Below are 13,791 nucleotides of genomic sequence, written 5' to 3'. Positions count from 1 at the left end.
TAGAGTATATTTATCGTAAGTTTTGAAAATTTTAATAAATGTAAAGGAACAGATGTGTGTATCACATGTATGTGGTAGAGAGGAGGGAGAGAGTTATTTCGCTTTTCCTCGATATCTGCAAATTGCTTGCTTTAAATACGTAATGATTCAGCCACAGAAATACAATGGATATATTCGATTACAAGTTGCACTCAGAGGCGAATATTTTAAAACATTTTGAAGCTTTGAGAGCGAAGAAAAAAAATGGAAAAGCAAGTCATGCAATCTCTTATTTATGTATCCTTCTGTGCATATGTAATATGTTCTTATATTGCTAATTCGATTTAAAAAAAGATGCATGATTTTTCTCTTTGGAAGAAACTGTGGGAATTGAGATGGATTTGTATTACAACTGTTTAATTCGCTATAGTTTTACATGTTATTGTGTATTATCTTCTTTCTTTCAGAGAAAATATATATTTGAAAAAATAAGTGCAACATATTACGTATATGTGATAACGTAACTGGTGAACACATATTTACATATCACTCTGTATATGTGCTTCACGACTATTGATTATAAACTCCTGAGGTGAATACGATGTTCATTACATCGCCAACATTACTGACAGGTAGGATCCTGAAGCATTCATGATCTATAATAATATTAGAAGATAATTGTATTAAAAATTAATATTTTTATAGATAGAATATTTTAGCAAAGAAGCACATATATAAAATATTGTAAAAAATTAAGTACATTAAAATTTGATATAAACAATTTCATTTAATAATAATATATAATCATTTAATTATATAAATAAATATGAGCTATAGAATTGTTGGCACAAAAATTATTGATTCCGCATAAAATCTTACGCTTGAAAAAGATTTTAAGGAGAGATCCATTATCTTGCCAGCTGTGAGTGTCAATTCTTTTTGCGATCTTAATATTACAAATAACATATATACGAATATCTTTAGGTTTCAAATTGTACCATGGGCAATTATATGTTGCAAATTCGATGGCTCTGCTCTTCAAAAGTGAAAATAATAGATATATATTTCTAACATTATATTTTTTATCTTACATTATAAACAAAAAATATATAAAATTATCGAATGTTAATTGTTCGTTTTATTAAAATAATTATCTCACAGAAACCTTATTGCTTAGATATTCTCCAGCGTAGCAAAATATAAAGGCTTCGAGATTTGTAGTTCAGAAAAATAAAATAGATTTTAAAATCTGTTCTGTAGCATCAGGAGTGCCAATAGCCTGAAATAATTAGGAAGATAATAATGTGTAATAGTAATGTAATAATAATGTGTGCATATTATTTGCATAATTTAAATATCATTGCATATCATTTGCATTTAAAAAGCCGAAAAACAATTTTTATGAGAAATAAAAAATTTTTTGTTTGTATGTATTATTCGATTAATATATTCACGGTTACGATGAGAAAAGCTATCGAACACATTAATATTGTATTTGATGCAAATAGCAACAGCGCGATGTATGTATATAAAATCTCAATATTTTCTGAAAATTGTATAATTCTGTTATGCTTTCGAATAATTTTATTTGTCGAGGTGACAATCGATTCTTCCTTATTTCCAATCTTTTTTGGTACAAGCTGTGATAACCAGCTTTGTAGAATCTCCATTTAACCTCCCATATGTAAAACCTGAAAATGAAGATTCACGAATTTTAATATCGATTAATCTTTATCTGCAAAACATCTTTTTAATCATGTATGAAAATAATTAGGTTTGAATATAATTTGTTTTGCGAATTATATTCACGCAATTACATTATAAATACGTACAAATACGTAAAAACAAATATATTATTACTTTCCGAATTGTGTTTATATTAGTATATAAAAAATTTGAATATATTATTCTTATTATGTTTTAAAAAATTTTAATTATATATTATTTTTCGTAGCTATTCACGGTTGCAACTTACCAAAGTTAAAAGTATGGCATTTACAATACCTAATAACCAGTTACAAAAGATCATGTGCACGAATTCCGCGATTAATATAAATCTATATGTATTCTGGATGTTAATGTTGAAAGGGAGTTTCAACTTGTTGACGAAAGGCAATTCAATCGTTTGATCGGTAACATCGGCATCAGCCATGATGACTCCAAGACAATAAACGACAATAGACATCGTATGAAGAATAAGTATTGCGTTAGTGATACGATCCGATAATTTTGCCTTATGCATCGTCACCTGCATGCCAATGTCACTCTTAGCACAATCGCTCCAGTCGTCCATGATTAACGTCAAAGTTTCCACGAGTTTTCTGTGGATGATTTGGTTCCTCGATCATGTTGCCGGAGTCAAATAAAAACCGTAGATAGTTGTATCTCTAGAAATGTTGCCTCTGATTGATAGAGAATAGCGTTGACGCCGTTTTCTCTTGAACAAAATTTTATCATGCATATTTCTGTACTTTTCTATCGTTTTCTTTTTCAAAGCGAAATAGCAGTATAAAAGATTATGTAAAAGAATATTTACAAAGAAAGATAGTTTATCCAACTTTTGTAAATGTGATTTTGATTTGATTTTGATTTGATATAATTATTTCATAGTATAATGAATTCCGACAACAAAGGGATAGCAATAAAAATTATTTATAATTATTAATTTTTACGAATTGTTTATAAAACGTCACGTAACGTATTCGTTTTACTTACCGCTGATTTACCCAAAACGCAACGAGTTTAATGAGCACTTTGGCGTGTGCCAAAAAGCTACACAAGCAATCCACCAAGTTGAAAAAATTCTGGATATTCAAGTGCGTTGAAAAATAAAGATAATGACAAAATTCGATGAATGCTATCGTAACGACCCAAAACACTCTGATAATTAAAATCATCGATCTGCCTGGCCAGATACCGTACAAAGGTAGCAGAAGCATTACTATGTGATTAATCGTACTTTTACGAGTCATAATCTTATATTTCTCTCTGCACTCGCTTGTATTCCAAGCGCCTTAAGGAAATATATAACAAAGTTACAATACTCTTGAGAAAATGGAAGGAAACTACGCTGTCGCCGCGAATTATTTTACGATGACAGCACAGTGTACATCATTGGATATCTGTGTGAAGACTGGCCCTAAAAGGCCATCAAACAGGTGTTCCCTCAGTCAATCAATCAATGGGAACTGCTCATGAAATATTTTTATCATGCGTGCAGGGGTCTCTGATACAACTGTTGTGTTCCCTTACAACTTTGAGAAAAAAAGAAATAAGTAAGAGATATTTTTTGTCCACTCAGGGTGTGCTACAATATATTCTGTAATATGCACGTGAAATATATGTTAAATATGTAATGAATTGTACAAAGGGAAATTGTATATTATTTCTCGCACGAGAAAGTATCTCTAATTCTTTTCCATCATGACTGGATCCTTCCGTAAAAATTGCGCATCGATAAAAGAACAATAATGTTATGTAAAAAATAAGAGCGGTTGTGCCAATGCGTTAGTAATATACATATATCATTGATTCTGTGCTTCATATTACACGTGTTAATTTGCACAATGTGGAAAATAAATTACCATTCACCACTGCGTGTAAATTACACAGAATACTTTTGTCGTAAATTTTGAAAATTTTAATAAATAGAAGGGAACGAATGTATCCATATGTGTATATGCAATGATTCATGCAGATAGAGATATGAAGGATACGTATATTCGATTGTAAGTCGCGTTCAGTGAGCTTTGAAAACATTTTGAAATAGAGAACGAAGAAAAAGAATGGAAAAGCAAGTCGTACAATATCTCTTACCTATGTATATATCTTCTTATATGTATATGTATATGTAACGTTCTCTTATCGCTAATTCGACTTGAGAAAAAATTCACGATTTTTTTTTCCATAAGAAATTGTAGAATTTGATGGTATGTTTCGTATTACGGTTTAATTCGCTATAGTTTTATACGTTATTTTGTGAAGTATATCTTTTTTTCTTAGGGAAGAAAAATAAGTACGTGTTATACATATGTATTGGCATATGTAACTAGTGTGATCATATATTTACATATTATTCTGTATATGTGTTTCACAACTAAGAACCTCTAGGTGAATTTGATGTTCAGTGCATCGCCAATAACATTGACAAGTAAGATCCTGAAACATTATCTACAATAATTATTAAACATTAATTATATATTAAAATTTTATAGGTAAAATATTAACACAAAGAGCGTGCATATAGAAAGTAGTATTAATAAATCAAGTACGGCAAATATATATAGATAATTTCGTTTTGCATATATAAACAAACGTGAGCCATAGAGCCATCGATAAAGGTTATTGATCTATGTAATCTTATGCTTGCAAAGGATGCAAAGGAGAGATCTATCATCTTGCCAGCTGTGAGTATTAATTGTTTCTGCGATCTTAATATTATAAATAACAATACACGAATATCTTTAGGTCTCAAATTGTACCATGAACAATTATATTGCAAATCCAATGATTGTATCCTGCAAAAGTGAAAATAATAGATATATTTCTAATATTATTTTTTTTGTTTTATATTTTCTTTTTATACAAAATACATAAAATTATCTAATATAATATTCAATGCTCATTTTATTATTATAATAATTATTTCATAGAAACCTTATTGCCTAGATATTCAGCGTAGCAAAATACACCTGCTTCGAGATTTGTAATAGAAAAAAATAAACTACATTTTGTAATCTGTTTCGCAGCATCAGGAATGCCAATTGTCTGAAATAATTGAATAGATTTGTAATAACGATAATGTATGCATATTATTTGCATATATTATTGTTATATATATATATATATATATATATATATATATATATATCATAATCGCGCAATTATATTGTATATGAACTTGACAAGATAGATATATTATCAGTTTACCAAATTATGTTTTTTGTTAGATTATAATTTGGATATATTTTATTCTACATTGCACTTTAAAAAAAGTTTAACTATTTATCATTATTATTACATGCTGTTTTTTATCATTATGCACATAAGTTTTGATAAGTTGCAACTTACCAAAATCAAAAGTATGGCATTTATAATACCGGCTGTCCAATTACAGAGGACCAAGTGCACGAATTCTGCTGTTAATACAAGCTTATACATGCGCTGTGTATTAATTCTGAAAGGAACTTTCAATTTGTTGACGAAAGGCAATTGTTTGATCTGTGGACATCTGTGGACAGAACATTGGCACCGGCCATGATGACTCCAAAACAATACGTGATGATAGTCATCGTATAAAGAATGAGTATTGCATTAGTGATACGATTCGATAATTTTCCCTTATGTATTGTCACACGCACGTCAATGTCACTGTTAGCGCAATCATCCCAGTTGTCCGTGATTAACGCCAAAGTTTGTACGAATTTTCTGTGGATGATTTGATTGCTCGATCATGCTGCCAGAGCCAAATAGAAACTGTATCTTTAGAAATATATCGACACCTCTGACTGATAGAGAATAGCGTTGGCGCCGCTTACTCTTGAACAAATTTTATCATGTATATTTTCGCAGTTTTCTATTATTTTTTTTCCTCAAAACGAAATAGCAAAGAATGGTCAACAATCGGTAAAAGAATTGCAAAGAAAGATAATTTATCCAACTTTCTTGATTGTGATTTTGATTTGTTTTGTATTTATATAATTACTTTTTATAATATAATTAAATTTGTCAACAAATATGTGATTATTATTTTTAATTAATAATCTTTACGAATTATCTACAAACATCATCTGTGTGCTTTACTTACCGCTGATTTATCCAGAATGCAACGAGTTTAGTGATTACATTGACATGCGCCAAAAAACTGCTCAAGCAATCCATCAAATTGAAAAGATTCTGGGAATTCAAATGCGTTGAAAAATAAAAGTAATGACAAAATTCGATAAGTGTTAGTGTAACAATCCAAAACTCTGCTAATTAAAATGATCGATTTGCCTAGCCAAATACTGCACAAAGATAACATGAACACCATTATGCTACGTATTTTTACGAGTCATTTTATATTTATCTCTGTATTCGCTTGTATTCTAGGCGTATTAAGCAACGTGTAACAGAATCAGAGCACTTTCAAACGAATAGAAGAAAGCTACTGTTGTTGCGAATGTACTGTCACTCGATGACAGCACATGTATATCATTAGATATCTGCGTGAAAACTGAGCGGTTCCGAAGGTTGTCAAACAGTTACATCCTCGATCAATCGACCAATGAAAGCTGCTCATGAAATATTATTATCATGCGTGTAGGTCTCTGATACAACTGTCGTGTTCCCTTATAATTCAAAGAAAAAAAAGAATAAGAAATATTCTTTGCTCCCCCCATTCCAAGTGCTCATAATGTATCTCATAATACATGTGAAGCGCGCATATTAAATACTAATAACGTGATTCGTGCAGAGGGAAATGTATATTCTTTCCTACACGAGAAAATATCTTCGAGTTTTCTTTATTGAGACTAGATTTTTCCGTAAAAATCTTCCTTCAATAAAAGAACAATAATGTAAATATATATACATATACTGATAATTTTTTGTATTAAAAAAAATACATACATATATATAATATAGATGTTATTAACTTAATAATGTTATGTTTTTTTTCTACATATGCATGCGAAAATGTCTGTATTAAAATAATATTAATATGTGTGCATCCGCAATGAAGTGTTTAATCGGCTTCTATTTTACTGTTAGATATATATGCAAATGTATTTTTTTATGGAAAAAATATAAATCGTAATACAATGATATTATAGACTAATTTGCTCTATGCAATCTTCCGAGAATTTTATAAACTGAAAAAAAGCGAAAAAATTTTAAAGAAAAACGGCAAAATTTAATTGCAAGAGAAAAGGAGTACAGTAGACTTAGTAGATTTAGTATAGTAGACGAAAAGTATAGTTAGTAAAATTCTGTTATTAATTCAAAAAAAAATCTATGACTCTTATAAGAATATTTTTTATACTACTCTTTATACTATTCATCGGAAATCCACATTATTATACAATTCCAGAGAAAATGTTTTAGATTGACCTCACACTTGTGTGTGTATGTATATGTATTTGCAAAAATATGCATATATTATGATGTAAATTTTAACCAATAATTTACGGAAAAGTCAATATATTATTGAACGAATTGACATTTATTGCATCGCCAACAACATTGATAAATATGACCCTGAAGCACTCATGATCTGAAATAATTTTGCTTTCTGTATTAAAAATCAATAAATCTATAATTATGATATTATATTAGAAATATTATTTTTTATCGAGGTAAAATCGTAAAATATCATAAAATATCGAGGTAAAATTGTCTACACATAAACGTTACATTTTTAAAAGATTCCAAGGAGAGATCCATCATCTTTCCAGCTGTAAGCGTCAGTTGCTTTTGCGATCTCAATATAACAAATAGTAAAATACGGCTGTCTTTTGATTTCAAATCGTACCATGTAGAATTATATGCCGCAGCACCAATTTCTTTGCTCTATGATAAGATAATAATTTAAAAAATTTTGTTTTATTAATATAATTTATATTTTTTTATTTATTTTATATAATAAAGCAAAAATATTTTCTAAATTATCAATACTTTATTATCATTATAAATATTATAACAACTAACCTTATTACTCATATATTCTCCAGCAAAGCAGAATATAAATGCTTCCAGATTTGTTATGGTGTAAAATAAAAGAGATTTCATTATTTGCTCTATCGCATTGGGACTGCCGATTGCCTATAATATTGTGCAAAAATGACGTGCAAAGAGTTATCGAATACGAACTATACAGTATATTGCACGTTATGCAATAAATATTAATGAAATTTGCGAGAATATAATATTTAAATTTAATATTTAAATAAATTGAATAATATTTAATTTTTTTGAAACACAATGGAGAAAATTTAAAAGAAAATTAATTATATTTTAAATCTCGCAATTAATCGAGTACAATTACAGTAATTCTATATTCAATAATATTACTCACTGTTACAATAAGAAAGCCAAGCGAACAAATCATTACTGTGTTTGACACAAATTGCACTAATGCGATATATGTATAAAGACACTCGATATTTTCTGAAAAAGTGACGATTTTTTGATGCTTCTGAATAATTTTTTTTATTGTGATGACGATTAATTTGCTGTCGCAGGATGTCAACTGCGTTATCCAGTAACGCAGAATATTGATTTGACTAGCTGCATGTAAGGTCTGAAATTGAGGTGGGGATTATATAGGACATTGTCTTCACGTATGTATGCAAATGTTTGCTGTTAAAAAAAAAGATACAGAAAAGTGTGAGAAATGACATTATTGAAGTATATCGAAATAATAAAAAATTGATAATGTAAATATCTGGTTTCAATTTTTTTGTATCTATAACGTTGAGATTGCAAAACACATACAATGATTAATCGCAGCGTCGATTAATCTCACGATTATCATTCGAATCATGCGTAACACCTCGCGAGTATATCGATTCGCACATTATCGTAACTTACCAAAGTCAATAGCAGAACGTTTGTTATACCGGCCACCCAACCGCATAGAATCATATGCAAGGATTGTGCGACTATCGTTAATTTGTACACGCGTTGCGTATTTATGTGAAAAGGAACTTTTAATTTGCCTATGAAAGGTAATTCTATCATCTGGTCGGTGATATCCATATCGCTCAGAAAAATTCCGATGCAATATGCAGAAACCGTCGTTGTGTGTAAAATAAAGATTGCATTTACGAGACGATCCGATAATTTCGCTTTCTTCGATGTTTCACGCATGCTAATATCGTTATCAGTACAATCGTCCAAATCTTCCGCCATTAACGCCAGAATTTCGATCAATGTCCTGAAAATGTTTGTATTCGTCGATCATAAATTAATTTAGATTTTTGAGAGTTAGAAATTTGTCATTTTTCAATGTATTATAGATTAATTGTTAATATCTTTTTAATCGTAAATAATGCTGATAATTGATTATTGATAATAATGTATTCATGAAATATATTATAACTGCACATTTTTTAGTTAAACTGTTTTTTATTTTGTCTAAATATTCCATTTGAAATTGAGATTATAAACATAAAATAAAATTTTATTTCATATATTAATTTAAATATAATTTTAAAGTACGATTTCAGAAAGCAGATCATATTGTATAGATAAATCTCTTGAAAAATTACGGTTTTGCGATTGCAATATTTTACGTTGGGATATTATCAGTGGAATATAATGTGCAATATATTCGCAGAAATTTTTTATATATTATATATGCATTACATCATATTACTTACTTTTGGTTTAACCAAAATATAAAACACTTAGAGATCACTTTGATATGCGCCAGCATGAGACATAGACAGTCGATCAAGTCCATAAGTTCAGCGGTATATAAATGCGTCAGTAAGTAAGAGAGTAAATAAGATATAGCAATTGTCATTGTAATGATCCAAAACATTCTATAGAACAGAACGCATGATATGCCTGGCCAGATGCCGCACAAAGTGAATATAAATTTCACTTTGCGATTAAGGATATTCTGTGGAATCATAATATCTTGTTCGTTTTTACTCATTTTATGATCTATTAGAATATACAATAGATAAAGAAGAAGAAAAAGAAATATGCACTTGGAAAAATAAAAAGAAATATGCTCTGATCAACTACGTTCTTTGAGATATATTATAGAACACCTTCGTAAGACTGGAAAATTCTGAAATATTATTAAGTAGATCGTGTAGCGTGGTACAACTGACCAATCGAAGTTTCTCATTAATTATTTTCATGATATTGCGTGCACATCGCAAATACATCGTGACTTTTGCATGAAAATGGAAGATAGATAATCATTTTTTTTCTTTCTTTTAACCACTGAAAATACAACTGTGAATCATCTATTTTAAATATGCAATGATTCGTGGGGTCATGTACACCTGACGTTTAGGCGTGTCCGCGATCGTTCAGAAAAGTTTTTTTAATATAGGGGATGAACAGAACTGTATTCAAAGAGAAGAAGGTGTATAAACAGCTGTTGCGACACTACGATACATATATGTATAAATATAGGAATTTATATATGAAAGTGTGTAGAACAATTTCCTAAATATTCATATAAATCAACGATAATTATGGAAAAAAGAATAAAATATGTTAATTAATTTTAATGTAATTAGTTTGCCGATTTTCGCAAATATAATGATCAATTCATAGATTAATTAGATCAAAAATATACAATATTTCTTCAATCACTTTGAAAATTAATTGTAAATGTAATCAAACATGCTTTGAATATTTTGAAAATTATTTATGACGTTACTTAACAGTATGTTGCTGATTCAATTAAAAGATAACAGATTTTGTAACAACTTTACATCTGTATTTGGAAAAATATCTTGTATTACACGATATGTTTTTATTTTAATTAATAATACTAATAAATCGCGATATACTTTAACTATTGCTTAAAAATCAACAACAAACAATCTGATGATTATTGCATCGTCAACAGAACCGATAAGTATGATCCTGAGGCATTCATGATCTGAAACAATTTTGTCTTTTGTATTAGAAATCAATGCATCTATAATTGTTATTGTAATAAATGTATAAACTTTTAGAATGAAAATGTATGCATAATTCTTACGCTTGTGAAAGATTCTAAAGAGAGATCCATCATTTTTCCTACTGTAAGCGTCAACTGCTTCTGCGATCTTAACATAATAAATAACAAAATACGACTATCTTTAGATTTCAAATCGTACCAAGCAGAATTGTACGCCGCAATGCCGATTTCCTTGCTCTAATAAAAACAAAGAAAATATTAATGAAAAAATTCTTAGAAATTTATAAATATTATTGTATTAATATTATAATATTTTTAATATTTTATTATTCATTATTATTATTATCAATATTATTCATTACAATATTTCTAATGTCTATAATAATTTTTTAATAATATAATTTGTTGTATAGTTCAAAACACAATCATCTATTTTGATTCTTCATCATTGTCATAAATAGCTTGTAATTAACCTTGCTGCTTAGATACTCTCCAGCGAAGCAGAATATAAATGCTTCGAGATTCGTTATGATATAAAATAAGAGGGATTTTAATATCTGTTCTAATGCATTAGGACTACCGATAGCCTGTGAATATTATGCGGAAAAATAATTAAAACAAATTATGTGAAATTTTTGACACCTTATACATAAGACATGTAATAAAAAGTATATGAACAGAATGTATGCATAAAAATATAAAATTATTATTAATTAAATATACGAAAAGCAATTAATTCATATTTAATAATATCATATATTATATACATAATTATTTAAAGAATTAATAATAGAAAGAATAATAATTTTATATACAATTATCTTACTCACTGTTACGATAACGAAGGCTATTGAGCAAATCATTATCGTATTTGAGACAAACTGTAGCAACGCGATGTATGTATAAAGGCTTTCGATGTGTTTTGAGAAACTAATGATTTTTTGATGTTTTTGAATAATTTTACTTGTAATAATATGATATGATACATGTTTGTATTCCTCTTTGCGGGGTACAAGTTGCATCAGCCAGCAACGTATAATGTCGATTTGACCGGCCGTATGTAGAATCTGAAAATAAAATCTCGTTGATCAACATTCCCAAATGGTTGATATTCGTATAACGAAATAAAAAAAGTGTGCAAAATAATACTATCAAAATAAATAACAAATCTCGCAAATCAGATTTTCCATTTAAATTTTTGTATCTGTCATGGTTTTAGAACACATTCAATGAAATTGATTTATACGTCGCACTGTGTGAATACATTATTATATTAATTTATATAATATGTATAGCTTCAACTATAGATCGATTTTGTATATTTAACTTACCAAAGTCAATAATATAGAGTTTGTTATGCCAGCCGCCCAACCGTAAAAAAGCATAAGCAAAAATTCTATGATTAATACGAATCTGTACATGCGTTGCGTGTTTATATCGAAGGGTATTTCTAATTTGTTGAGCAAGGGTAGTTCTGTCGTATGATCGGTGACATCGGCATCGGCCAGGATAATACCGATGCAATACGCCACAATTGTCATCGTATGAAGTGTAACGATCGCATTTGTGATACGATCCGATATTTTCGCTTTGCGTGTTGTCTCGCGCATACTGATGACGTCACCGTCAATGCAATCATTCCAATCTTCCCTTATCATCTCTAAGATTTCGACGAATTTTCTGTGGGTGATTATACTCGTCGATCATGTATTGCCAAGGCAATTATAATTTTTGCGTTTTGGAAATTTGTTTAAGATTTGTCATTTCTGGATATTATAAGTCAGTTTCTTAAATAATATTTTTACTCGTCGAATATAATTAATCTTATTGGTGGGAACGCAAAGCTCAATAAAGAATATTATATAACTATATTGATAAAAAATATTATACAACTATATTTTTTCGAACAAAATTGTTTTACAGGAAAGATTTATCTAAAGTCAATCAAATTACATAAGTATGATTATAAGAAACGTATCGTTTCTTATAATCATGAAATAAAAGAGTATAATTTTGAAGTTTTATAGTCTTTTACTAAAAAAAGAAAAAATTATTCCAGAACTAAATTTTCTAAAAAAATTATAGCTTTTTAGTTAGAAAATTTCTGGTTGTTGATGTTATCGATATAAGTGCATTAATCGATTATTTGTTTTTTTGCAGAATATTGTTTCATTATATCTCGTTACTTACTGCTGATTGAACCAAAACACAGCAAACTTAATAATCACTTTGGAATATGCAAAGAAACTAGACATGCAGTCCATCAAGTCCAAAAGTTCGGCAGAATACACATGCGTGAGAAAATAACGATAGTGACAGAATAGAATAAATGTCACTGTAATGATCCAACATGTTCTGTAGAGCATTATGCACGATATGCCTGGCCAAACACCACAAAAAATAAGCATAAACTTCAATGTGCGATTAAACGTATTCTTCGGAGCCATCTTTTTTTACTTCTATCTGCTCTCTACATATAAGTGAGTCCATCGATGTATATATAACGGAATAAAAATTCTCGAAGATATAAAAGAAAAGTACTTTTTACTCAAGTGTACGTTTCCGATGACAGTTTTACGTGTGTCGCAGAATATCTGTGCGAGGAGAATTGAAAATTCTGCGAGATCTTCGAGCAAGTTTAGCCATTAGCAATTGATCACACACATACATGCAATGGAAATTTCTCATTAATTATTTTTATCATATTGCGTGCGCATATATCGCGAATACATTGTGGTTTCTAGCATTGTGGTTTGATGCAAAAAGGGAAGAGGGGTCATAGGTAGTCATTTTTTCCTTTCTCGACCACTCGAAATATAACCGCGAATTGTCTACTTTAAATATGCAATGATTGAGGTGGTAGAAACGGCGATGAGTGTCCAATGCGCAGTCGTGTTCACGACTCTTTAGTGAAGTATCGAAGTAAAAAATAAAGTGCCGGAGAGAACGAATACACAAGTGGATACGATACTGAATACGTTATTTTGCTTCTAATAATTAAAAATAAACTTATGTTATAATAATATTTGTGCTTTAGCGAAAAATATAAAAAAAATTACAAGTGCATGGATTTGAATATAAAAGTGCATAAAATGATTTGTTGTAATCCGTGTAAATTAGCGTTAATTGTTAAGGAAAGAAACAATATGACACAATTTTAATATTCAGTCGATATTACGAATTCT

General features: G+C 29.2%; 2 protein-coding genes and 2 pseudogenes across 2 annotated transcripts; all 4 read right to left on the bottom strand.

Moving 5' to 3' along the window:
- Positions 1-551: 551 nt before the first annotated feature.
- Positions 552-3,004, bottom strand: LOC145968078 (uncharacterized; annotated as a pseudogene).
- A 1,616-nt stretch (positions 3,005-4,620) lies between these two features.
- Positions 4,621-6,035, bottom strand: LOC145969114 (uncharacterized; annotated as a pseudogene).
- A 976-nt stretch (positions 6,036-7,011) lies between these two features.
- Positions 7,012-9,684, bottom strand: LOC145968077 (odorant receptor 47a-like). The gene is made up of 6 exons (XM_083093317.1): positions 9,339-9,684; positions 8,548-8,893; positions 8,033-8,257; positions 7,666-7,779; positions 7,372-7,527; positions 7,012-7,231 (listed from the first exon to the last, which is right to left on the bottom strand). The coding sequence occupies exons 1-6, from the start codon at positions 9,617-9,619 to the stop codon at positions 7,181-7,183; spliced, it is 1,173 nt and encodes a 390-aa protein (XP_082949443.1). The 5' UTR covers positions 9,620-9,684; the 3' UTR covers positions 7,012-7,180.
- A 728-nt stretch (positions 9,685-10,412) lies between these two features.
- On the bottom strand, positions 10,413-13,189 carry LOC145968763 (odorant receptor 9a-like). The gene is made up of 6 exons (XM_083094519.1): positions 12,797-13,189; positions 11,938-12,286; positions 11,437-11,673; positions 11,080-11,193; positions 10,688-10,843; positions 10,413-10,585 (listed from the first exon to the last, which is right to left on the bottom strand). The coding sequence occupies exons 1-6, from the start codon at positions 13,051-13,053 to the stop codon at positions 10,535-10,537; spliced, it is 1,164 nt and encodes a 387-aa protein (XP_082950645.1). The 5' UTR covers positions 13,054-13,189; the 3' UTR covers positions 10,413-10,534.
- Positions 13,190-13,791: the final 602 nt, after the last annotated feature.

The sequence above is a fragment of the Camponotus vicinus genome, unplaced genomic scaffold (genome assembly GCF_025532165.1).
Source record: "Camponotus vicinus isolate PSW18456_S1 unplaced genomic scaffold, iyCamVici1.0 SCAF_3, whole genome shotgun sequence".
Classification (NCBI taxonomy): Eukaryota; Metazoa; Arthropoda; class Insecta; order Hymenoptera; family Formicidae; genus Camponotus; species Camponotus vicinus.
The sequence above is the reverse complement of the archived record's forward strand: the minus strand, read 5'-3'. Positions and strand labels throughout refer to the sequence as shown.